Source organism: Galeopterus variegatus, unplaced genomic scaffold (assembly GCF_000696425.1).
Source record: "Galeopterus variegatus unplaced genomic scaffold, G_variegatus-3.0.2 Scaffold239, whole genome shotgun sequence".
Classification (NCBI taxonomy): domain Eukaryota; kingdom Metazoa; phylum Chordata; class Mammalia; order Dermoptera; family Cynocephalidae; genus Galeopterus; species Galeopterus variegatus.
Genome location: NW_007726350.1, coordinates 155,932 through 182,527, shown reverse-complemented (window position 1 = coordinate 182,527; position 26,596 = coordinate 155,932). Strand labels below are relative to the sequence as shown.

General features: G+C 51.6%; 1 protein-coding gene across 1 annotated transcript in view; it reads right to left on the bottom strand.

Annotated features, from left to right (window-relative positions):
- ALK (anaplastic lymphoma receptor tyrosine kinase) overlaps positions 1 to 26,596 on the bottom strand; it is a 200,382-nt gene that overhangs the window by 20,179 nt on the left and 153,607 nt on the right. Inside the window, exons 9-19 of the mRNA XM_008566396.1 lie at positions 24,369 to 24,519; positions 18,670 to 18,801; positions 17,858 to 18,002; positions 14,951 to 15,133; positions 13,650 to 13,748; positions 12,963 to 13,115; positions 11,809 to 11,913; positions 9,693 to 9,879; positions 8,905 to 8,995; positions 8,736 to 8,800; positions 7,184 to 7,313 (exon numbers count right to left, since the gene is read on the bottom strand). Of these exons, the coding sequence (XP_008564618.1) occupies positions 7,184 to 7,313; positions 8,736 to 8,800; positions 8,905 to 8,995; positions 9,693 to 9,879; positions 11,809 to 11,913; positions 12,963 to 13,115; positions 13,650 to 13,748; positions 14,951 to 15,133; positions 17,858 to 18,002; positions 18,670 to 18,801; positions 24,369 to 24,519 (1,441 nt within the window). The remainder of the gene's footprint in view (positions 1 to 7,183; positions 7,314 to 8,735; positions 8,801 to 8,904; positions 8,996 to 9,692; positions 9,880 to 11,808; positions 11,914 to 12,962; positions 13,116 to 13,649; positions 13,749 to 14,950; positions 15,134 to 17,857; positions 18,003 to 18,669; positions 18,802 to 24,368; positions 24,520 to 26,596) is intronic.

Below are 26,596 nucleotides of genomic sequence, written 5' to 3'. Positions count from 1 at the left end.
AAACACAGTGCCTGGGCCCCTGCCCAGACCAAGGAATCCATCTCTCTGGGTGGGCGCAGCATTTGTGCATGTGGAAGTTCCCCAGGTGGTTCTAACGGGCAGCCAGGCTGGGAATGCAGGATGGGGCGGATGTCCTTTCCACTTTAATTTATTCTGCACATTCTTCCTCCTCAATCTTCATAAACATTTGAATACCACAAATGTATAAAGAAGCCTGTGAGGAAACTAAGGGGAATAATGTTGCTTAAAAAATCTTCTATTTTAAGGTCTTAAAATGTTTTTTAAAATTAATTTTTTTAAAGGAAGATCCAGACCTACAGTGGATTTGAAAAGAAAAGCTTTTGGAAAATGCTTGGCAATTAAAAGTGACCTCAAGCTTTTCTGTGTGAGGTCTCTTTCAGGAAAATGGAGCTGTTACCCCACCTCTGGGNTAGGCAGTCAGGGGCCTGGGCTTCACCACACTCGTCCCTTACTGGCTGTGTGACCTGGGGCATCTGTGAAGGGGGCATGATACTCCCAGCCACATGGGGTTATGAGGATCCACATGAAGAGGCACAGAGTCAGTGCTCCGTGAGGGCTCCCCACGGATTGATGGGGCACATACAGCATGGGAGGGACATGGGGGTCTCAGGAAAGGTTACAGTGTTTGGCTTCTCCAGAGGCTTGTTAGGGCTGGAAGTACTGGGCATTGTAAGAGAGACAACCCCATCTCCTGGGAAAAAGAAAAGCAATGTATTTTTGAGGGAAATATTCACCCATTTTGCTATAGTACTAGAAATACCTTTTCTCTCTTCAGGAACATGCTTTCTCTCCCTACCAAAGGACGACCTGGTTCTAGCTGTGGTAGAGCCTGGAGGAAGATTCTCTTCCCTCCAGTCCCTTTGTGTCTTAGCCCCCATCACTCAGGATGCGAGGACCACTGATGTCTCAGATGCCCCATGAGCCTTGGGTGTGCAGTGACTAAATCTGGCCAGGCATGAACTCACGGGCCAGACTTATCAGGGCTCCTTGTCCTTAGCTGCTCAGAGCAAGTGAACTGCTCCACTAACCAGCCCACACCACACAGAAGCAGATAGTCGGCAACCTGTGGTGTGTGTGTCTGGGGTGTGTGTGTTGTGCATATGTATTTTGTGTTGTATGTTGTGTGTGTGTGGTGCGTGTATTGTGTGTCTGATGTGTATGTAGGTAGTGTACATGTTGTATGTATGTATTGTGTTGCATGTGTATGATATGTGTGGGGTGTGTGTGTAGGAAGTGTACGTGTTGTATGTGTTGTGTGTTACATGTGTATGGTGTGTGGTATGTGTGTGGAATGTATGTGTCTATGTGTTGTATATGTGTGTGATGTGTGTGTGGTATATGTGTGATGTGTGTGTGTATGAGTGGTGGTGTGTGTGTTTGTGTGTGATAGTGTATGGGTGTATGGTGTGTATGTTTGTGTGTATGGGTATGTGTGGTATGTATTGTGGGTGTGGGCATGTGCGTGGTGTGTGTGGGGGGGTTGTGTGTGTGTGTGGGTGTGTATGGGTATGTGTGATGTGTATATTTGTGTGTGGGGGTATGTGTGGGCATGTGTGTGGTGGTGTGTGGGTGTGTGTAGGTGTATGTGGTGTGTGTGATGTGTGTGTATGTGTGTGGTGGTGCATGTGGGTGTTTGTGGATTTATATGGTGTGTGTGATGTGTGTGTTTGTGTGTGGGGTGTGTGTCGGAATGTGTGTGGTGGTGTGAGTATGTGGTGTGTGTGTGTGTGATGTGTGTGTATGTGTGTGTGTGGGTGTATGTGGTGTGTGTGTGTGTGTGTGTGTGGTGGTGCATGTGGGTGTGGGCATGTGTGTGGGGTGTATGTTTGTGTGTGTGTATGGGTATGTGTGGTGTGAATGTTTGTGCATGTGGGAGAGGGCATGTGTGTTTGTGTGTGGGGTGTGTGTGGGTGTGTGTGGGTGTATGTGGTTTGTGTCTGATGTGTGTGTATGTGTGTGGTGGTGCATGAGGGTGTGTGTGTGTGTGTGTGTGTGGGAGGAGGTGGGCTAGGGGAGCTGTGGACGTGTGGCAAGACCAGTACTTAAGCGAGCAGTGCAGAGCAGAGCCAGCCAGTGTGCTGGACGCCGTGTGCATTTCTCCTGGGGCAAAGAAGGAGCTGGAGTCAGGATTTTATTCCCGATCTGCCACTACAGCATGGCACCTCCTCCAGTGTCCAGGCATTCTTCTCACACTCATGGGTATGGACCTGTGCTATGGGTGCTCAGGGAGGGTCACATCCAGTATTTCCCAAAGTGGGTTGTGGGATGGAATAGGANCCTCAAGCTTTTCTGTGTGAGGTCTCTTTCAGGAAAATGGAGCTGTTACCCCACCTCTGGGGCACATCCTGTCTTGGCTTCTTGGACAGCCTTGGTGAGTGTGGTGAAGTCTTTTCCAAAGGCAACATCCCATCTTGCTCTCTCCTCTAATTGCCAAATCCCTGAATTGTGCAGCAGATATTTATCATGCAGTGTCATAGTCATTTTGTTGTTCCATGTTTACTTTACCATGTCCCCAGGTAAACTCTGTGGTCCCCGAGACAGGGGCTTCATCTTACCCTTCCACAGTATTCAGTGCAATACTGGGCACACTCTGGGTGTTCAGTTAGTACTGGCTGGCTGGTTGGTTGATTATAGCTCTGGACTAGGATTTATCTACAGGGGTATGTTTCAAATACCTATGCAAAAAATCACAGGTGGGCAGTCAAGTCAACCCCCCTCAGGACTGTGTTTGATCCCTGAGAAAGGAGATGCTGGAGACTCTTCATCACCTAGGTGAACTCCCTCCAGGAAATTCGTGCCTGAAACTCACCTGCTTCACTCTTCTTTCTAAGAAACTCAGAGCCCTTTTGCCCTTGTCCACGTTGGATATAGAATGTCATTTTTTATTGATCGAACTGAGATACACTATCCTGAATATCTAGGCATCTAATAGAGATCTTCAAAATACATCAAACGAAAATTTACAAAACTGAAAGAAAAAGCAATGTATCTAAAATCACAATTGGAAATTTAAAAACCCTTCACTCAGCAATCAATAGAACAATCACTATCTAGAAAATCAGTAAGGTTATAGAATATTTGAACAATATTAATCTTCTTTCTAAGAAACTCAGAGCCCTTTTGCCCTTGTCCACGTTGCATCCCCAAGGGTCACCCAAGGACTGGGCTCTTTAGTTCTAAGGTGGCCCCAGGGAAGTCACCTGACCAGGTGGCAGCAATATAATCGAGGTCTGGAAGCAGGCTCAGCCTGCAGGGGGTTTTGTCCACCACGGATTAGGGCTTCCCTGGGACTCCTTGGAGCAGTCGCATGGGGGTGGAGGAGGCAGAACAAGTTCTGCTTCTCTGGGCCATGCTTCATTTCTGGGGAAACAACTCAGGGAGGGCGGCATCCCCTGCCAGTGCCTTACATTCAGCGGGCCAAGTGCATGTGCGTGGTCTCCTCCCATGCAACGTGCTGTGTGATAGGTAAGGAAGAGGTAATCTCCATATTAGTGATGAGGAGGCTGAGGGCTCAGACAGGTTAAGCGACTCACTCCAGGTCACGCAGCTAATAAGGGTTGGGGAAGGCAGGATTCCAGGAGTTACAGTTGAGCTGCTTAGGAGAGAGTGCCAGAGAAGGGTGGACTCTATATGAGCACAGCTGCGGCACACAGACAAGTAGGCAGTCAGGGGCCTGGGCTTCACCACACTCGTCCCTTACTGGCTGTGTGACCTGGGGCGTCTGTGAAGGGGGCATGATACTCCCAGCAACATGGGGTTACGAGGATCCACATGAAGAGGCACAGAGTCAGTGCTCCATGAGGGCTCCCCACGGATTGATGGGGCACATACAGCATGAGAGGGACATGGGGGTCTCAGGAAAGGTTACAGTGTTTGGCTTTCCAGAGGCCTTGTTAGGGCTACAAGTACTGGGCATTGTAAGAGAGACAACCCCATCTCCTGGGAAAAAGAAAAGCAATGTATTTTTGAGGGAAATATTCACCCATTTTGCTATAGTACTAGAAATACCTTTTCTCTCTTCAGGAACATGCTTTCTCTCCCTACCAAAGGACGACCTGGTTCTAGCTGCGGTAGAGCCTTGAGGAAGATTCTCTTCCCTCCAGTCCCTTTGTGTCTTAGCCCCCATCACTCAGGATGCGAGGACCACTGATGTCTCAGATGCCTCGTGAGCCTTGGGTGTGCAGTGACTAAATCTGGCCAGGCATGAACTCACGGGCCAGACTTATCAGGGCTCCTTGTCCTTAGCTGCTCAGAGCAAGTGAACTGCTCCACTAACCAGCCCACACAGAAGCAGATAGTCGGCAACCTGTGGTGTGTGTGTCTGGGGTGTGTGTGTTGTGCATATGTATTTTGTGTTGTATGTTGTGTGTGTGTGGCGTGTGTATTGTGTGTTGTGTGTAGGATGTGTATGTAGGTAGTGTACATGTTGTATGTATGTATTGTGTTGCATGTGTATGATAAGTGTGGGGTGTGTGTGTAGGAAGTGTACGTGTTGTATGTGTTGTGTGTTACATGTGTATGGTGTGTGGTATGTGTGTGGAATGTATGTGTGGTGTGTCTATGTGTGTGATGTGTGTGTGGTATATGTGTGATGTGTGTGTGTATGAGTGTGGTGGTGTGTGTGTATGTGTGTGTGATAGTGTATGGGTGTGTGTGTATGGGTATGTGTGATGTGAATGTTTGTGTGTGTGGGTGAGGGCATGTGTGTGGTGTGTGTGTGTGTATGTGGGCATGTGTGTTTGTGTGTGGGGTGTGTGTGGTGGTGTGTGGGTGTGTGCGGGTGTGTGTGGGTGTATGTGGTTTGTGTCTGATGTGTGTGTATGTGTGTGGTGGTGCATGTGTGTGTGGGAGGAGGTGGGCTAGGGGAGCTGTGGACGTGTGGCAAGACCAGTACTTAAGCGAGCAGTGCAGAGCATAACCAGCCAGTGTGCTGGACGCCGTGTGCATTTCTCCTGGGGCAAAGAAGGAGCTGGAGTCAGGATTTTATTCCCGATCTGCCACTACAGCATGGCACCTCCTCCAGCATCCAGGCATTCTTCTCACACTCATGGGTATGGACCTGTGCTATGGGTGCTCAGGGAGGGTCACATCCAGTATTTCCCAAAGTGGGTTGTGGGATGGAATAGGAAGATCCAACAGGTGTGGGAACCCTGGGTTAAACATGTCTCTCTAGGACCTCTATTCCCCATAGCACGGGTGCCCAGAACCTCGCTGAAGTGTGTTGAGGATCTGTGAGAGGAGAGAGCGGCCTGGCTCTGAACGTGGCCCGGGCTCCTGCACTGACCCTCCTGAGCATGAGAGGCGCTGAGAGATGGAAGGAGCTGTCTTTCCTTGCTGGTGCTTTGTTCTTTGGAACAGTATTTTAATCATCTTTCATTATCAAAGAGGAGAGACACCTTTTCCTGCAAGAGAGAGAAGATCCCTGCACCCCACTCCTACCCACTCCCACCCCTAAAGTCCTTGGACTTGCCAAGTGGTGGGTTCCCAGACTCCCTTTACAAGGAGTTCTCTCTCCTTCGCGTGTACAATGCTTTCTTTCCTTAAGCCTCAAGAATGTCCAGTGGGAAAACTAGGACTGTGCCTCTTCCTAGTGGGTGATGCTATGTGTCCCCCTTTCATCATCTGCCAGCAGTGCTGCTGGGAATCTCAGGGCACAAGGGCTGAAGGCTCTGCCCTGCTGGGTGGTGGTGGGCAAGCTAGTGAAGCTGATGGCCGGACCCTGGCACAGATGCCTGGATGCCTGGCAGTGTGGGCTGTCATGGATCCAACCTCACCTGGGCGATCCACAGCTTCCCAGAGAGAACCATTTGAGTAAACAGCTCAGTAGAGTGGAGAGAGCACTGAACCAGGAGTCACAGTCCTGAGTTCTAGTCCCAGCTCTTCCACTTCCTGTGTGGCCTTGGCAAGTCACATCACCTCTCTGGGCCACAGTTTTCTTGTCCGGAAAATGGGGTGAGATCTGCATTGCCTACTTCTCAGGGTGGTGTTGAGACTGTGAAAGCTAGGAGGAGGGGTGATAATAATGCTGATGAGGGTTATTACGTGATGGCGTTAGCCCCTGCCCCCAGCCCTCCTGGCAGGTGTACTCAGGTGCACACACACTCATCTTTTCAAGGGGTAAGATGGATTCTTAGATTCTAATCTGAGATGGGCCACCCGTGGACTTGTAGAAACAGCATGCAGGTTCCTTAGGCGAAGGTATGTTAAATTGAGCCTGACTGAAGGTGGAGATTGAATCAGCCATGACCTGTCAGTTTCTGCCACCACCTTGAGCCCCTGTGAGCAGTGTGATTGGTTCTGGCCTTTCTGTAGCAGGTGGCTGTCAGTCTTTCTCTGCTTTCCTGGGGGCGGAGAGGGTAGTCACTGCTCTTATTGTGCAAGTCTTCGTTTTGGCCCCCGCAGTCAAGTGGTGCCTCAAGGAAGCCTAGATCCTAACCTGGGTATCTGCTCTGCTCCAATTCCTACTGGCCAGGGCCCGCTGAACACCCTACAGAGACAGGCGTGGGCAGCTGGACTCGGGTCTGCCCAGGGTGCTGTGTTTGATCAGAACCACTTCTCGTAGTCCACTACTTGGATCTCACCTGCACAGATACTGAGGTCAAAGCAGGGTGGCCTGCCCTAAGCCATGGCTGTCTAATGGCTAAGCAGGGGCTGGAGCTTGGGATTCCAGGGTCCACCCTAGGTTCGCACTTCCCACACTCTATCCCCTAACTATGCATGGATGTAGCACCTTCGTAAATATCTCAGCACTTCATTTTTGCAGTGAAACCACCAGGTTGGGATGTCCAGGTGTTATCATCCCTATGTGAGAGATGGGGACAGCGGGCTTGGAATGAGTGGATGTTGGGTGACTTGCCCAGGTCAGTCGGTTGAGTTAGCAACGTGGCTGGCAGGATTGTCCCCTCTGTGCTTGTCTTGAGTCTGGTTTCCCAGAGTCAGGCTGTAAAAGTGGCTTCAGCGATGGAATCCATTCAGCCTTGCACAAGCTCCTCAGGCCTGGGGCCATCATCCGCATTCTGTCCACTTTCTCCCAGCCAGTGCCTTACATCCAAGCCCGAGAACGGACTCCCTTGGTCCTGCCGGGTATGTACCCACTTTTGCTCCTTCCGTCCCCTGCCCCTTCCCTGGCACACCCACGGGAGCAAAGACTGTTGTCACTCACCGGGCGAGGGCGGGTCTCCCGCAGGAAGGACTTGAGGTCTCCTCCCGCCATGAGCTCCAGCAGGATGTATCGGGGCAGGGCCTGCAGACTCACCCCGATACAGCGCACGATGTTCTGGTGGTGGAACTTGCTGCAGAGCAGAGGGGTGTAACCTAATTAACTGAGCTGAATCTGGGAAGATCTTAAGTGGGAGAAGCAGGACACAAAGTCAAGGTTTCAGCAGCCACACTATATAAATAGGAGTTCACTTTGCAAGAGAGTGTTTGGTTAGAGGTGGGAGGACCTTGCACAGGCACTTGGGAGAGAAAGTGTGTGTGTGTACGGGGGACACAGTAAAGTGTCTTTCTCAGATATTGGGGCATGGACTGGTTGCTGGAATTTGTGGCTGAGTTCTCCCAGGAAGGTCTCAGGCAGAAGTTGAAGACCTGCCAGTGACAGCATGTGAAAGAGGGCCAAGAAAAGGGGATGGCCTCACTGGTCCATGCTGTCTCCTGTGGATTCTTCATGGGAAGAGACTGGGTCAGAGCAAGAGGCCCTGAGATGCTGGTTTTCTAGTTAACATGACCCTATTAGGATACACAGGGCAGTGAAGACGGGGAGCTTCATGTGGGCACACACATGCGCACACACACACAGGTACACGTGCAGAGGTGAAAGACGGGGTGGCTGTACACCAACACATAATGGTTAGTCATCACCAAGTAGTGAGACTGAATGATTTGAGTCACCTTCCACATAATCTCATACTTGCCAGGTTTTATTCAATAATCATGAATTACATGTATAAACAAAATAAATGCTAATTTTAAAGCAAGGTATAGACCCTGCTGTGTGTCCTCCTGTGGCTTTACACCCCCAAAATGCACTGATCACATTGCCCTGGCCTCATTCCTCCTGCCGCTTCCACCAAGGGGCCTCCCCCACCTGCCGCAAGCTTCCCAGTGTAATCGGGGGCCACGATCTTGAGGATCAAACAGCTGCCTCCTTCCGAAGGGCCTCTGCTGTCAGAGCAGAGGCTCTAGGAGCCTCAGCCACTGGGGTTCCAGCTTAAATTGAGACCCCAGAGCTACAGATTAATGGGTGCAGGAGGGCTGAGACTCAGCCTGCCGATGTGGACCCAGGGTGGGGCGGCCTTCCCTCGTGTGAGGGGCGCGTCTCCTTTACACTAGATCTGTGAGCTGGGATTGGCAAAGGGTCCCGGGGAAGTAACTTGGAGGGAGATTATATCACCTGCTGTCCAAAATGAGCATGCCCTGTTTTTGTAGATCAAGTGAGGGAACAAGAGCCAGCAGATGACAGCAGGGGCATTGGCAGCAGGCGGAGTGACAACAGCTGGATTATTAGGCCACCCAGGTTTTCTTATGAGACAGTCATCAGGGGTTGTTCCGTTCTGATCAGATGTGTCAAGAATGCCTGTGGGCCTTCTGTTGGGGAGGAGGGGACATGCTGGGGACACCACCATTTCCCTTAGAGACTACTCTCTTTTAGAAATGTCTCCATGTTCTTCATGGGGGCGGGGAGGTGGGCTAGGGCCATCTCTCTGTGGCTTTACCTGATGATCAGGGCCTCCATGAGGAAATCCAGCTCGTCCTGTTCTGAGCACACCTCAGGCAGTGTCTGGGCACAGAAGGGGAGGGTGGGGAGGAGGAGGAGCCATGAGCCCAGAGCTGCAGCCCTAGAGACCGCGGGCCTGGGCAGGCTCCAGGAGGCGCACCTCTTACCTTTACAGCCACTTGCAAGGGGCTTGGGTCGCTGGGCATTCCAGACACCTGGCCTTCATACACCTCCCCAAATGCACCATGGCCCAGACCCCTGTGCAAAGGAGAAGACAAGATGAGGCAGAAAGGCGGGCCCCAGGGAAGAGGCAGCTGGGGTCATGCTTCGTGGATGCACACAACAGGCAAGGGGTGGCGTACACGCTTAGCAGTAATACCCTTGACCTGGCTTTGCTGTACAATCCCGGGCCTCCATCTCTTTATCTGAAAACTGGTAGGAAAGGTTCCAACCAGGGATTCATGGCAATGGCCAGACATTTATTCATTCAGTGAGTAGTTACTGAGTCTCTGATATTTGCCAAGGACAGAGAGGTGCATAAGACATGGTCCTTGCCTGGGGGAGGCTTGCTCTCCTTGGGGAGGGACAGATCATTAGCAGATACATGCTGTGGAGTGTTGTCAGTGAGTGACAGACAGGTGCTCTGTATGCTCAGAGGGGGGGGAAGTTGCCCCACCTGGAACAGGGAGCAGCCAGGAAGGCTTGGGGAGGGGGCACTTGAATGGATTTTGAGGAGGACCCTGGTTCGTTCCACTGAATCCTTCTCTCTTTGTATAAACTCAGTGGATATACAGGGTATCAAAATAAACAAACCCTTTACGTGGCCCTGAACTTTCAGCCTGTCCCCTTGGTAGGGCTGGAGGTGCCCCTAGGGATGGCTTGCTGGCCTCTGTGGCAAGAGCAGTCCCTGGTGCTGTTAGGACATCCACCCCCTAGACCGCAGCAGGGCACTCACCGAATGAGGGTGATGTTTTTCCGTGGCACCTCCTTCAGGTCACTGATGGACGAAGTCTTGCCGGCAAAGCAGTAGTTTGGGTTGTAGTCGGTCATGATGGTCGAGGTGCGGAGCTTGCTCAGCTTGTACTCAGGGCTCTGCAGCTCCATCTGCATGGCTTGCAGCTCCTGGTGCTTCCGGCGGTACACTGCAGACAGATGGGGGTCAGCCACAGTGGGGTCTGGGCCCGGCGGCCTGGCCCTTCACCCCAGCACAGGCCACTTCCTCCAGGAAGCCTCCCTGGGTCTCCACCACCTCCCCTGAGCTCTAAACCTTTCCATCACTCTTAGTAATACTAACAAAATGATTACAGATGTGAAAGTGTACCTCTAATGAAAACGTTACTGAAAGTAAGTGTGAGGCTTAAAATTGCATAAATGGGAAAGATTTGATTGTATCATACAGGAGCACAGTCATGTTAGTCTGAGTCCTCTGAGAAGCAGACAAGAGTAGGATTAGACATGCCAAGATTTTATTTGGGGAAATGCTTAGGAGAGAAAATGGAGAGAGAGCCAGGGAAGGCTGGGAGAACCAGCAGACCTTGTTGCAAGTCTGACCCCACTTGAAGGAGAGAGGAAGGAAGGCTGGGTGGAAGCACCCTAGAGGGCACGTGATCTGAGGAAGCTTGGGCAGGGCTCTGGGGGACTTCTGGAGTCAAAGTGGGCCATCAGAGGAGTCTCCCAGGAATTGGCCTGCTTTGATATTTCTGCTGTGCTCCAGTCCTTGGATGGGGCAGCCCTGGTGCAAACACAGCAATGGATTTGAGGGTGCAGCTGGGGTCTTGGTCGACTGTGCTTCCTATAGTTGAAGTGCCAAGCCACATAGTTGGAAAACCAGCCACACAGTGAAAAGATCCCTAAACTGGTGTCTGAGGACTTGTGCTCTAATTCCACCTCTATTACTTACAAGCCGAGGGCCATTGACCAGGTCACATGACCCCTTTGGTCTTCGGTTCACTTCTCTGTAAGCAAGGATGGTAACTCCTGCCCTGTTTCCCTAAGCCCCCCACTCCTCACCTCCCGGGGATGTCATAATGAAATGAATCCACCACCCTAAAATGGTTTTGAAAAATTCTAAAGAGCTCTCCTAATGTGAGTGATCATTGTTACCATCACTACTACATGTGAGGATGTTCTGTAAGGCAAACTGCATGGGAGGCAGAATGGAACTGCGATTCAGAGGGTGGATTCTGTGTGTAAAGCCCACTGCCCACCCCGCCCCACAACTGCTTACAGCCAGGGCAGATTAACCGCTATGAAACGTCCTCTGTGATCTGTCCTCTATGAAACATACCAGTCATAGAGTTACTTGAGGACTTGATGAACCGAAATGTGCATATCACCAGGCACGTAGTAAGTGTGCCACAAGTGTTAGCCCTTTGAAGGGTGACATCACATGGGGACACAACACCTGCTGCCATCTCCCTGTTCACCCCCAGATCTCCTTGTCTCCAATGGCGCTGGCCTACCAGTGCTGCCAGGAGCCTCTCCCTCTGCCTGTCTCCACGTCCCTGCCCATCTGTCATGGGCATCTTCCTGCCAGCAGTAAGGCCTAGCTGGACCATGCTGAACCCTCCATGACCTGCAGATCAGCTCACCTTGGCTCACAGGCTGAACAGAAACACACTCAGAAGCCAACTTTCCATTCTCTCTGCTTGGAGTGGGAGGGTCTGGGGAAGAGGCTTGAGGGTTACACAGGGAGTGAGCCAGAGGAGGACTGTGCCCACTAACGCACATGAGAGCTGAAAGTGAAGACCGGGGGCAGGGGTAAGCTTTAGCCATCGTGCCGGCCACTGAAGAGTGCCCTCCTACCCCCTTGAGCAGCCAGGAGGTCACATATGGGGTTGAAGTTCAGAATCAGAGGCTCCTCTGGGGACTGCAGCTGCTCTGGTGGATGGGGGCTGGGAGCTTCTGTTTTGGCTTGGCCTGGGCTGCCTTCTTCACCACCGCACCCAACTGCAGGGACTAGTAGGACAGAGTGACACCTTGGCATCCGTGGCACAGCCTGAGACACTATTTGGTTCTGCTAGATTTGCCTTCCTGACCCTTTGGAAGTCCCAGGGCTCTGGCACACTCACCAATCATGATGCCAGAGAAAGCCAGGACGAGGGCAGCCACCAGGGCAGAAGTGACAACGGAGAGGATCAGCGAGAGTGGCAGGTGGGGCTCCGGAGTGGGAGACACTGGAAGACAGGTCGCAGTGGGGCACTCACAACCACGTTGATTCTCCTCTGAGCTGGTCCCAAGTCACAATACCCTCCCTAGCCGGGACAAAAGCCGCCTTCTCCTTCCCCTCCCTGGAGACCTCGTCACCCCTTCCTTTCCAGGGGAACATGGCATGAAGCAGACCTATTCCGGTTTTATAGGCTTTTGACAGTAGCTTTGGGGGAGAGGGAAAATTTCACAGGAATGTGTATCAAATTCTGGATATTGGTCCAGAACATCAACCACACAACTATAGGGTGATGATGGATACAGAGGAGATTTGGGGGCCTTAGGTGACTCCACACTCAGTGTGTAGAGAGTGTCCATCAGAAACACCTTCTGAGGCTGAATGACCTCCCTGTCGCCCCAGGCACTGGGCCCAGAGCACATGGGGAAGGTACGCTGTGCCCTCTGCTGGCCAGACCACACTGAGGCATCACACTGGGACCCGACACAACATTTCAAAAGGGTCATTGACAACGGGAACACAGACAGAAGAAGGACGCTAGGGTGGGGAAGGAGATACAAAACCATGTCTTGTATGAACCTATCGAAACAAACTGGGGATATTTAATCTGGAGAAGACTTAATGGGAGGGGGACAGGGCACTGCCTCCAAATACTGCACTTGAAAGTCTGTCACAAGTAAGGGACCCTAGGAGAAGAAGTTCAAAGGAACAGGGTCCTGATGGAACCGAGTGCCTTAGGAGCATTGAGGTCCCTGTCAATGGGGGTGTTGGAGTGGAAGCTGGATGTCCCCTTGGTGGAGATGTCAGAGTGTTCCTGCCCTGGCTTAGGGATGGGACTGATGACTTTTCAGACTCCTTCAGGAGCTGTGACAGCTATGACCCACCTTTCCTACATGAGTCTGTTTGAGACTCGTCAGAGCACCCATGCTGTGGCAGGCGGGGGAGGGACAGGAAACTAACAAAACTGAATCCCGGGTGTCCTGGAACCATGGAAGCCAGCTGTGGCCATGGGCCAATGCTCAAGCCCTGGGCCCCCCTCCCCTGCCCCCGCCTCCTTACCAATGCAGGAGACACCATCCTCGGCCAGCACCATCCCATGGTCACAGAAGCAGATGACCTTGTGGCTCTCGGGATCCATGTGGCATTCATCTACCTCACAGTGACTGCAGTTTAGGTAATGCTTAATATTCACTTCCCCGTGGCCCTCCATCACTGGTGACAAGGAGGGAGGGTCAGTCTCGAGCTGAACCTGCAAAGACTGCCCTGTGCTCCCATTCCCAGCCTGTGTGCTTTATCTCCAGCTGGTCACCACGGGTTCTCTGGTCCCTGTTCCTAGGTCCCACTGTCACTGGAAATACCTGTCTATGTAGGGAAGTCTTCCAGGGCATCTGGTTAGTGGAGCTCAGACAGAGGACATGTGCCCATGAATGTTTGCATTTTTGTGTGTAGGTAGGAGAGTCCATATGCGTGACCCTTAGGCTGGCTGGTACAAAAATGCGGGCTCCTCGTGTGGCATTTTCCAGGACTGCCTGCTTGGTAGTCAGTATTCTGCCTCTATGTTCATGTTAAACCACACATCCTGACTTCCAGAGAACTTGGTGAGATGAGCCATAGGTAGACTTGCCTGCAAAGGGCCCATAATTATTGTCTTTGTATCCTGGACACATGTCAGTAACGCTGAGGTTTCAGCTTGGTGGGGGAACAGAACTAAGGAAGTTTGTTTTGCCACCTGGCACAGGGGGGTACCTTTTAAAGCTGGGGTGTACAGAATGCCCAGTGGACTGATGAAGGAAACCCCATCTTCCCCATCCATTTCAGGGTCATTGTTCGAGGCTGCATTGCCGCCTGTGGCAAACCAGAGAAGAGTTTCACACAGAGAGGTGGGTGCCAAAATCTCACTCAACGCGTGTGCGCAGCAGCGGGGCTCGCAGCTCTGGCCAAAGCCAGTGGGCATTGGGGCCTCAGGGGCGGGGAGATGGGAGGGAAGGGAGGCTCAGGGCACAGAGGCTGTTCCTGGGACTTGGCTCAGTAGATGCTGGGCATGTGGGCCACTTCCCCTCCACCACTCTGCAGGGGACCCCTGGGAAGCAATCAATGTGAGCAAGAGTCCAAAAAGTTCTAGTGTTCTCAGGCTGTGCTAGGCCCTTGTTGCCTCTTCTGGGACCGGTCAGGACAGTGGCACTGAGGAGCTGCTCTCCAGTGCCCAGGGTCAAAGTTGGGGCGGGGGGGGGAGGGGGAGATGAGCTCTGTGCCTTAAGGCTCCTGTCCCTCTTTTCATCTGGAGCTGGGGGATCTTTGGGCTCCCCCCTTGGGATCCCCCCTCAGACTCCTCCCCCACTCCCAGGGTTGGAAAGGAAGAGCATGTGGAATACACAAGCACCACACACACAATGCCAAAGCAAGACATGGACATGAACACCACGGTGCATGCATGCAGTGTGTCCTAATCTGGGGGAGGGGCGCTCGTCCCCCAGCCTCTCAGCTTCAGAAGGCTCTCTGAAAGCCGCTTGCTGGAGGGCTGGGCTGAGGCTGCCGCAGGGGCCCTCGTGAGGAGCTCCCATCCTCATGCAGAGCGGAGCCTTTCTGGCAGCTGGGGGGCTGGAGCAGGGAAGGAGATTGAGCAGTCTGTGAAACCACAAACCAATCCCTTAAGGAACTGGCTTGGCCAGGCCATCCGAAGGGAGGCACGGGGCTGGGGGAGTCTGGCCTCTGAGGTTTGCATGCCAGCACATCCTTACAAGTGGCTCCAGTGGCTCAGAGAATAGTCCTGGAAGCCAAAGCCTTTTTATCATGGGCTTTGGGGAAATCAAGAATCACAGGGGATCTTGATGCTGTCACTGAGGAAGCCTCGAGGCAGGATGCTCGCTCGCAAGCCAACACCCTACCTCTGGCTGGTCCAACTGGGCTGAGAGGGAGGCGTGCAGGGACATCATAGTCCACACTTGGGTGGGCCAGGGGAGGGGAGGAGGGACCGGGAGAGGGCTGGGAGCGAGGTGCCTAGGACTAAGCGGGGAGGGAGTGACACCTTGAACACGAATCATCTTTACCTATATATCCTCCGCCTCCTCCACCTGAGGAGCACCCCCCTCCACCCCCTCCGAAACCCCCTCTTGTCTCCCACCCCCACTTCTTCATGGCCTGGGGGCAGGAATGTCCTCCGGTAGCACCCTCCAGCAAAGATTTTCCAGCCCAGAGCAAGGAAGTGTTATCATTCCAGCCACCTCCACCACCTGCAGGAAGAGATGGGAAAATGCTCTGTGGGGATGCTGGTGAGGTTAGGGTTGCCCATGCTGGCAAAAGAAGCAGGACGTGATGCACTTTGGGGTGGCACTTCCACCAGCTCCAGTCCCAGGGGGCTGTCTTCAGTGGGGCCTGGGAGCTTCAGAGTCCACAGCTGGCAAACCAAGAGCGTGCCTTTGCCCTAGGGAGGCCTGTTGGGCCACAGCTGAGTATGTCCTGGTGAGAGTATGCCTTGTACCCTGCTTCTGGTCGGGCCCCTCTGCCTCAGTAGCAGGAGAGTGGGCTCGGTTAGGGCTGGGGAGGTGGGGGACGGGCAGCATGACAGCTAACCTCCTTCCTCTGTCCTCTGTTCTCTCCATGCCCCCAATCTCTGAGGCACCGGGCCTTTCTTTCATTAACTGCTTCCCATCCTAACAAGAACTGGGACCCACCAGTCTCTGACAACTGTCAGAACCCTGCAGAGGTCACTGCACTAAAGTTCCTGGCAGGAATCCTGGACCAGGCACCAGTGGGCTTAATTGTTTGCTGGCTGTGAAACCCTGGGCAAGGCCTTCCCCATCTGAGCCTCAGTTTCCTCACCTGTAACTTGGGGATAATAAAATCCACCTTGTGGGGTTGATGTTAGGATCAAAGGAGACAGTGAGTGCATGAAATGTCCACAAGTGCAGGGACTGTCAGGAGTTTGAGAGGCAGAGTACAGGCGTGCAGATGCTCAGGAACTGCTCCAAGGTTAGGAGCAGAGAAGGCCTGGGGACAGGGTAGGATGCCCTGGTGACAGCTACTGGAGCTGTGCTTCCAAACACCTGCAGCTGCTCTGAGCTCCTGCAATGAAAGCTTGTCTGCAGAGCTGAGAGGGAACGTGGCCACAGGTTGACTGCAAAATATCTCTCCTGCTGGCCCTTGAGATTCCAGGACATCCTGCCCCCCCATATTGTCCCATGTGATGTTTCCACAAGCATCTACTCCCAAAGACCTTAAAGCCCTTTCTGCTTCAGCAGGTGACATGTGGTGGGGACCTAGAGACCGAGGCAGCAGGAACAGAAACAGCTGTGCGTGCCTCTGCTGGAACCATAAGGGTTAACAGGCCTGGAAGGGTCTTCTGGAAGAACTTGCTTCTGAGGTTCTTCCAGACCCAGAGGGGGCAGCAGAGGGACATGTACGTGGGAGGAGCTTCGGATAGAGATAATTATCATGCTGGAAAGAGGAAGCCAGGTTTAGAAAATGAAGCCGAGGTCAGGAACAAGCTTGGATCTACAACAGGGACAGGCAGAGCCGAGTCAAGGTCCTCGGGCAGGTTGTCAGCTTTGGAAACTGCAGGATGGGGTTGTTGCACTTGGGTTTCTTCTGGCTGGCCTCCCTTCTGCTTGCCAGGTGCAGGTGGGGGGATGGGCCTGTCAAGGCTTTAATGTCACATGCAGAGGGAAGGCTCCTTCTGCTGACGGTGTGTGTGTGTGTGTGTGTGTGTGTGTGTGTGTATGTGCATGTGCCTGTCAAGGCTGTTGATGTCAAGTGCAGAGAGAAGGCTCCTCAGCATTAGGGACTAAGACTGGGTTCTAGTAGCCATGAGCCTCATGAGAGGATAATAAATAAATTAAGAAGACAAGTGCTGATACCATGCCCCGTCTTCTCATCCTGCTCAGTCTCCAGCTAAGGAAGTTCCTAACTTCCAGCCCCATCTTGCAGCGTTTAAGCAAACATGTGGAAAAGAACACAATGGACATCAAACTCAAAACAAATCAACAGACGTAATGTTTGGAAAATGGAATGAGTCCCATGTCCATCACTAAACAACTTGGCCGTGTTGGGAAAACGATTTACCAGACCGCTGTGATGCTTCTATACGGTGGGAATGATAATACCTGCCTGGGAAACTCTACAGATGGCTTTGGAAGCACAGTAGACATGGAGGTGCTTCCTAGTTTATTAGATGCTGGATGGGTGGACACTGTAAACACTGTAAACACGGTATTGCTGGAGGTGGACCCGATGACCCTTTCTGCTCTTTCTTCTATCTCTAGCCATCTCTCCATTGAAAAGAACGTTTGAGCATTTGTTTTAATTAATCTCAAATCTTAAATGTCTTCAAAGATTCTCCCTCAGTCTGATAGTTGAGAAAAGAAATATGAAAAAGAGTTTCATTTTCTCTCTTTAGAGATGGCTGGCTTCAGAGAAATCAGAGAATGCACATCTTCTTTTATGTCCATCCCCTATTTCTGTGTCACTGGCTCTCCCTAATGAGGAAAGACAGCCCAGCTGTGGAAAGTCGAGATTTTCCAGTGGGATGTTTGCAGCTGGCAGCCCAGGCCTGGAGGTCCATACCAGAAAGGCCTGGGAGGCCAAGATTTGCCCAGATTTCTTTCACTGGCTCACATGCTAACTGGGGGCCCTATGTGCGCCCAGAGGAAGGATGAACCTCAAGCAAGGCTCTAGCAGTTGCATTTTGGGGCCAGGCTGGCTGACTGAATCTTGCTTCCCATCTCATTTTCTCAGTGGCCTTCTCAAGTCCACGCCCCAGGTCTGCAGGGTAGCCTCTGAGACCCCCAGGGTGCAGCCTGCCCTTCCTCCCTTGATAGGGCACCAATATCCAGAGCTCCCAGCATGTCAGGTACTAGTGACTCAGCTGCCTTCAGGTGTGTAATGGCCTCTGGGCCAACCTGAAGGCCACGCAGACCCTGGGAGATGTTCTGGGAGAGGGTGGGGGTTGCATGCTTTACCTGCTGCTCCGGAATTGCCATTTAGCCCCAGAACCGAGGAGTTATTCTCCAGTCTCTCTGGGTGGAATGTGTCTGTCTTGGCTCCATACGCCCTGCCACCACCGCCGGCTGCAATGATCAGGGGCACGGGTACTCCATCTTTCATCTGGCCAGGGGAGACATTCCGAAATTGAGAACCCGAGCTGGGCTCCCATTCTGGAGACCCCGAGCCCTGGTTTGAATGTTTCGACCTGACTGTTTGCTGGGCAGCGGGGTGACCTCTCTATGGTCTGAGGGCTCTGAACTCATGTCACAATAACCAATCAGCCCCCGCCTTTTCCCCACCAGCTCTTAGATCAGTCAGGGTTCACAATAACCAATCAGCCCCCACCTTTTCCCCACCAGCTCTTAGATCAGTCAGGGTTCACAATAACCAATCAGCCCCCACCTTTTCCCCACCAGCTCTTAGATCAGAGTTCAATCAGAGAAGCACCACTAGGGTGTATATATATTTGCATCTATATTTGCACGTATATAGATATAGATGTAGGTATACAGATATAAAAATATATTAAACCATATATAAAAATATAAATACTATATAAAGTATATAAATACTATGTATAGATATATAAATTTATAAATAATATATAAATATCAATCTCTATCTATCTATCGACCTGTCTAAAGCTCTCTCTCTGGGCCTTGGCTTGCTCATATTTAAGTGAGGATAAGTATATCTGAAGTGTCTCTATCCTGGGGCTGTCGTGAGACTCTGATACCACGATGCACAGAAGTCACTGCCCCTGGGAACCTGGCAGAGCAGACCTCACCTTAAACACATAGGTGGCTCCACCCCCTCCTCCTCCTCCTCCTGCCCACTCATGCACGCTTCTGTTCACACGGATTTCTTCTTCTATCACATTGTTCTCTCCAACGCAGACTTTCTGGATCAATTGGTTTGTCTATAGAAATGAAAAGCACGTTAGGTTTGTGCCCAAACTAGGTTCTCCAGTTCCCAGCAGATAGGCCTTCTGTGCTTAAAGATAGGATCTATCTCTCAAATAGCTTACAGCTGAGTTGAAGAGACAAAAGATATACACAAAAAACTGTCACTCTGGGCGTATTAGGGAAGGACCACACGGATAGCTTAGACACAAAATCCATGGGAAGCTGGAAGAGGAGAGCGAGCCTTCATTGCTGCCTGGTTATCAGGAAGACTGCCTGCAGGAGGTGGCTTTTTGTTGGACCTGGAAGGAGAGAGATTTTTTGGCATAGAGAGCAGGGGACATTCCAGGAGGAGAGAGCAGCATGAGCCCAGAGGGAAGGTGAGTGGGGTGTTTGGGGATGAGCACAGGGTCTCTTAGGCTCGGAAAAGTCCATCTTAGGACAGAGAGATGGTCCAGGAGGCTCCATTAGGATCCTGTGGACTACGAAGAAGGGATGACAAAGGCCCTATGTGGTGAGATAGCGCTGGAGGGCGTGTAAATCAGGGTGGGTAGAGGTGATTAAACTGGTTAGTCGGATCATAGCTAAAGGCCTTGAGTACAGTCAAGGCAGGAGAGAGCCTTGCAGCAGAGAGCCATTGAGGCAGTGGAGAGCCACTGAGATTTTGGAGAAGGTGCAGTTCTGAAGCATCCTGGGAAGAGAAAAAAACAGTGGGAGGCCAGACTCATTTTATTCCCGGCTCATCTTTGGGAAGATCAATTCTCCATTTTGGACATCTCATTCCTCCCAGCTAATGTCCCATTTCTGGCCTCCAGAAATCCCTGGCGCAGGCCTACCTAGAGCTTTCTGTCTGCCATGTAGAATAGGGAGTGACACCTGATCGGGATTCACACACCTCCCCACCCCCCGTGTGAAATAGGAGCAAGGATACTGCAGGCCGTTATGGTGCTTGCTTAGCATGGGGCAAGTGAGGTGTCTAGTGTGTTCTCTCACACGTTAGGGACAAGCTAACATAACAAGCTGCCATGTTATAATAATAATAGTAACATGATGTGATTATTTTATTTAGCTTCACTTCTGGGCCCATATATGCTCCTGGTGGGGGCTCAGGCATCTGGGAGTTCCCAGGATGGTGCTGGAAATGTCTGTAACACAGCATCCTGGAATCCCTGAATAGAGGGAGTGGTGCTGCAGGAACAGGCACACCTGCTTGTGGGCCACCACAGCCCCGGCGAGTTCTCCAAACATCAGCCTGGCCTCGAAGGAAAAATGGCTTTTCTTCTGCTTCATAGAAAAAAATCCAATAAGACATCAAATTCCCATCAAATGCTGCTATGTAACCAGCCAGTGGACTCGGCAGTTCATCCTGACCCACTCCTTATGCTAAAGCACTCAGGGGTGCTGGCAATGAGTACTAGAGAAATTTCCAGATAAACAGCTGAGATGCAGTTTGTTTTGTGGCATTTTGGACTTAATGATGGAAATAATTTGAGTATATTTAGTGTGGGTGGCAGACTGTGAATTGCTATTGTAGAGAGCTGACATTCTTGTGTGTAGTATGTGCAGCGCTGTCCACGGCTGGGTGGCGACCGCTGGAAAGAAACCCTGCTAAAAGCTGCCTGGATGGGCACAAGCTGGAAAGGGAATTCCCTGAGGCTGGGCTGGGCTGGGGGCAGAGGGAGGGGATGTGGGCTGTCAGGTGCGCAGAGCACAGGATGCGGGGTCCAGTCTGGGTTCTTGACCACTCTGCCAGAGATTTGGGGGAATATGTCGGGTGAAGCACCTCACCTCCCTGGACTTGCCTCCTCATCTGCAAATCCAGGGGCTGGACCAGCATGCTAAGGAGGTCCACCACCTCAGACTCTGCTCGCTTTCCTCCTTTCTGGCTGGCAGCAGTGGGACCTTAACCCTGTGGGGATGCCCTCTTCCTTCCCATTAATAGAATCTGGAGATTGCTGGGTCAGGGAGGAGACAGTAGTGGGACTTGTGGATGGACTTCTGTGTGACTAGAACCCAGACCCATGCCCATCCCTCACTGCCCTGCTCCGGGGCGTCTCCTTTAAATCGGGTGGGGGTGGGGAATGGGCGGTTCTCAGTCTGCATCTTGCTGGACCCGCAGCAGCTGGCAGAGTTGATACACATTCTTCACCTGTCTTCCGGGACTCCTTGCCCGCTTGAGCCACCTCTTACCTTCCTGGCTCCTCCTCTCCAGCCCCCTTTGCTGGTTCCTCTTCTTTTCCTTGACCCCTAACTGTCAGGGTCCCCAAGGCTTGGTCCTTGGTCCTCTTCTCTGTCTGTACCTCACCCCAGGCAATCTCATCATGTCTCCCCTTTATGCTGATTATTTTATATCTCCACCCTGGACCTCTCTCCTGAAGTCCAGTGGTATGTCTCCCATTGTCTACCTGACGTCCCCACTTGGCTGCCTGCCAGACCTCTACAACCCAGTATGTCTGGCATTGAACTCCCGATCTCGCCCCCAGATCTGCTCCTTCCCCAGCGTTCTCCAACTCAGCTGATGACAACTCCGTCCCTCAGTGGCTCAGGCACAGTTTTTGGAGTACTTCTTAACTCTTTTCTTTTTCTCAGTTCCTCATGTAATCTGGCAGGAAATACTTTTGGATTCTATGTTCAAAATATGCTTGGAATTCAACCACTTTTCACATATTAACTTCCTGGTCTAAGTCACCATTATGTCTTGCCTGGGTTAACACACTAGCCCTTGAGTTCACTGCCCTGACTCTTCCCTTGTGCACATGGGGTCTATTCTCCACACTGAAGCCAGAACAAGCCTTTCAATACACATATCACATTATGCCACCCTTTGGCTCAAAACACTCCCATAGCCTAAACATGTCCTTACGATGGTCTGATCCAGTCCTGTTACCTCTGACCTCATCTCTCACCTGCTCTTCCTTTGCTCCCTGCACGTGGTCCTGGCTGTTCCTTGAGCACCCAGGCACACTCCCAGCTCAGGGACTTGGCCTTTGCCAGGGTCACTCTTTCTCCAGATATTTTTCCTCTCCCTTGAATGTAAGCTCCTCGAGAGCAAAGATCTTTCTTTTGTTTAATGCTATATCCCAAGTTCCTAGGACAGTGACTGGCACATGGTAGGTAGTCAATAAATATTTGTTGAATAAATTTGAGTGAATTGAGAGCTATCTGGGTTGTGGGCTGGCCTTCACAATATTTGCCTTGCCAGTGACATTAGTGGTGAGATTTAACATTTTGATCAGTGATTTTGCACCTTAGGGGATGCATGGAAATGTCTGGAGGCATTTTTGATTGCCATTACTGGAGGATGCTACAGGCACCAAGTGAGTGGAGAACAGGGACGCTGCTAAACATCCTGCAATGCACAGGGCAGCACTCCTCCCCCCAATGACAAAGAATTACCTGCTGCAAAATGCCAATAGTGCCACTGTTAGAAACCCTGATTTAGACACGCCACCAGGAGAGGTTAGGAAGGAACTGGAGAAGCAGAGACTGCAGGGTGTGCGTGTGTGTGTTTTCAGTGGTTCAGGGGTGGCCAGGCACATAAGGAGAGCAACTCCCCACAGATGTGCAGTTGAACAAGCAAAGCCACCAAATCCTGCAGTTTAATTTTTAGAGTCCACCTCATTCTACTGAGGATCATCTCTAGACACCATTTTCCTGCTTAGGGAGAACTGGAGATGGAGGTAGTGCCTGAAAATGGTCTTTCTTTTCCCCCTTCCAAGTGAGTCCTCAGGGGCCATGTGGAGCCACGGGATGACCAGTTCCTCTCCCACATGCCCATGCGATGCCCGGCCCCACCAGCAGAGGGGGCTGCCCTCTGACCCTGGCTGAGAATCGCCGCCTGCCCACTTGGGAACTCTCCCTGAACATCCACAAAATGTAGAGCAAATAGGTCAATTAATAAAAATGATAAAGTGCAGCAACCCAGAGGAACACATAGAATACAATTGAATTAAAAAAAAAAAGACGCAGTCCTGTGAAAAGACATAAATGATTATAAGGCAATCAAGTAAAAGTCCCTTACAGAAGTCAATGCAATCTTTCTGCTTAGATGAAAGAATTACATTAGCACTCAATAAATTCCTGTGAAAATTCCAACAGCCTGTAATTTAATGACTTAATATATTATACCAGGTTGGAAAGTCCTGATTGTAGTTGCTAAGTAAAAGTCGGAGTAGAGACATTCCTCACACAAAAGGTTGTGCCTGCTAAGCCTACTCCTGTTGCTTTGACTTAACCCCGCTAGGGTGGGAGGAGAAGGCTGAGCTTAACTCTTGCTTCCTCCTTGGCTCAGCTCCCAGCCCAGGGCCTGACTCTTACGAGCCCTGAGTTTATTTTGTGCAACTGAACTGCTTTCTCAGTAGCCCTGTTCCCACATCTGTCCTCCAAGGTTGCTCTTGAATAAGTTTCTGGAGGAGTCCCAGGTTCTGGGCACTACAACACAGCTTCCTGCCCCAGCCCCTGGCCCAGGCAAAAGCTGTGCTTCAGGTGAGGGTGGGGACCGGCCCCACCAGGAGACCTGGCCTGCAGGGTGCTGCATTCCTGCCAGGACAGCCGGCACTGCCAGGGTCCTTCCTCCCTGCAACACTGGCAAGAGGCAAACACCTGGGGTGCTGGGAATTTGCATGGTTGCTGCTTAATTAGTCTTCAATGTCTCTTTCTCCTGGTAATTTTAGACCCCCCCCCCTGGGTTTTTCAACTCCTGCTTTTGGAGTTCTCCCTTTTTGACAGCTGGAATCAGAGACAGAATGACAGGCTGTTTCTGTGGCTACAGAGGCTTGTTCAGTGGTGAGCTATAAGTGGAAATGGGAAAAAGGCCATGGAAACTGAGGGCCAAGCAAGTGCGGGGCAGAGCAAAGACAGGAGCCGAGAGTCTCTGTTCCGTGCCACGTTGCCAGTAACTTTGGACAAGTCCCTTCTACTCTGTGGCCTCCATTTTCCTCATCTGTGAAATGGGGAAGTAGACTATATGGTTTTCCAGCTCTGAGTTTATACTTTAACATTTTTAAAACTTTTAATCACACCAATGATAAATAATATATGAACACATTATTTTTGTAATAATTTCAGACATTACTGATAAAGCACCCTCAATTCCAGTCCCCTCCCCAGAAGCAACCACTGTTATCTACATCTTTCAGAACTTTTCCTGTGCATTTATGTACATATATATGGGGCTATGAATCTGTGATTTTGAGCTGAAAAAGAAATGTTTAATCCAATGTTTTTCTGTTTATGATAATATGGCTAAAGATAACAGTGCCCTAGCAAGAAAGTTCAGGAAATAGGCTCCAACTCATACTTCTGCTGAGAAGAATAACCACCCACCCGTTCAAATAGGATTGAGTCCTTCAGCTTTAATGATCACTCGTGAAACCCATACCTCAGCCGTGGTCCCCGTGAGCATGTGAAACTCCAGTGGCCACCTGCTTTCTCATGCACCCAAATGGCCCTGGAAAAGGAGGGGCATTTGCAGGCAGAGCAAGGGGCGATTCCTGCTGTCTTTGAACGTGAGCTCCTGGCAGGAGCGTGCCGGGTGTGGGTCCTGGCTGAGTGTGGAAGACAAACCCTGGCTCCAGGCACTTACGCTGGGGCAGGCGTCCTCCCCCTGCTGCCCGACCAGGATGTACAGCGTGTCGTCCTTCTCCAGGTTGAAGATGCCCAGCACAGACACGCCGTGGGACCGCATCATGGTATTCTTCCCACCTTTCCCGCCCGCGGCTCCATAGCCCGAGATGCTGCAACAGGACAAAGCACATTGGCTCCTGCCACCGTGTGAAGACTGACCCCCTTCCTGCCACCCCAGCAGCTTCTGGGGCCAAGCACGTCGCCGTCATGGTCTGAGCATTCTCGCCCCATCAGCCTCGTGAGGCCAACAGGGAGGATTCCTCTCCTCACTTTCAGGAGAAGACAGTCAGGTTTAGAGAGGGACAGGGAGCCGCCTCAGTCGCAGAGTAGGAAGGTGAGGGACTAGTGACGGGTGCAAGAGAGAAGGGAGAGAGGGAGATGGATACATAGATGGAGTCTGTGTCATTGTGGGGTGTTGGGGTGATGGTTTCCTGAACACCTAGGATTTCCCCATTATGGATTTCTGTCCCCTTCTAAGATCAAAGGACTCGTGTGACCTTAGACAAGTGACTTAACCTTCCTGTTCCACATCTGTACAATGGGGATAATAAGAGAACCCACCTCCTAATCTGTATGTTTTATGAAGATTAAAGGAACTAAGACAAGTAGTCTCAGAATTGTGGTTGGCAGATAACAAGCACTCAGTAAGTATTTACTGTTATTATTATTATCATTATTGATGGTGTTAGTAGCAGTAATGGACTTGGTACAAAGTTTTAAAGTCTCCCACGGGGCCTAGAATCAAGAAGTTTCCACATGGAATGACCGAGGAGAGCAGAGTTTACGAGCACAGGCTGCTTCCTGCCATCCCAGCAGTGAGTCCTTCTGGAGCACTAGTGTGCAGACATCAAACAGCCAAACACGATGAAAATAAAAACAGAGCGTGGGGACGTGGGGTTATTTCTGTTGCCTCTTCGGTTGTTGAAATGAAGTCAAGCGAGGATGGGAGAAAGAAAGAACTCAATTTGTGAGCAGTATCAGAAGAGTGACGTGTCTTGATGACAGCTAGCATCCCAGCAACAAATGCCTCCGCAGGGACCAGCTGCCTGGGAAAGGGATTTGGGAGGATTTTCACGTCCCTGTGTATTCACATCCAAGGCCCTTTATGCAAAACTAGGAATGCAAGCCAGTTTTGCCCACATACACACACAGTGGCTTCTCCACTTATGTTCTAGGATGTCCCACCTTCTGAGAGTGTGGGGCTTCCCGGGGGCTGTCTTAAGGCGGAGAGCTCAGGGCCTTCCTGCAGTGATGAGCCTGGGGGCTGGCTGTGTGCTAATGGGGGGTGGAGGGAGGGAGGCCAGGCACTGAATGGAACGCAATCGGAGAGTCTCTTGCCTGTTGTCCTGGAGGATGCTCAGGCACTGACTGGAGCTTATTGAATGTCATGAACAGCGTGAGGCTGTGTGGATAGGAGGAGACCTGAGATGGGCTCCTGGTCCTCAAAGGGCTTACCAAGAAACTGGGGAGACAGCCATCAGGGAGGCTGTATGGAGGAGGCAGGGTAGAGGGGCACTGGGGTTCCCGATCGGAGTGCACCGTTCCCACCTGTGTCCCTTCTCAGAGCCCCAGCTTCTTCCCAAATAGAAGAAGAATCATATCTTCTTTCCAAACTCACATGGTAGTTCAACAAAAGGAGATCCTAAGGTGAAAAGCCCCGAGGAAGGGACAAATCTCTGCCCAAAGTAAATGTCAGGTGCTCAGGGCCAGGAGGGAGGGAGACTGTGGCAGAGGTTGGGGCCTCGGCTGGGGGAGGGGGTGGGGGCGGAGGGCTGAAGTCGGTGGAGCTGATGGGTGGGAGGAGCAGACAGAGCTGGAGGGAAGGGCTCAGGGCTTGTGTGAAGGGAAGTGGCCAGGCAGGGAGCCTGTGGCAGCTCTGACCACGGAAGGTGGCGGGAGTGGGGAGCCTGAGCTTTGGTTTGTTTGGAGAGGGAAGGAGGGGCCAATCTTGAGCACCTCCAGTGTGCCAGGTATGCTGCGTGCTGACGTGCTCAAGGCACCCCCCAGTTGCCACGGACAGTCCATGTCATTAACCTCATTTGACAGACGAGGAAACAGAGGCTCAGAGGGGTTAAGTAACTCATGAGAGGCCACATAGCTGGTTGGTGGCAAGCCCACTTTTCCCCTCTGGAGCCCAGTTCTTCTCCAATATGTCACTGGGAAGCTGATATGGACATGCAAAGAGAG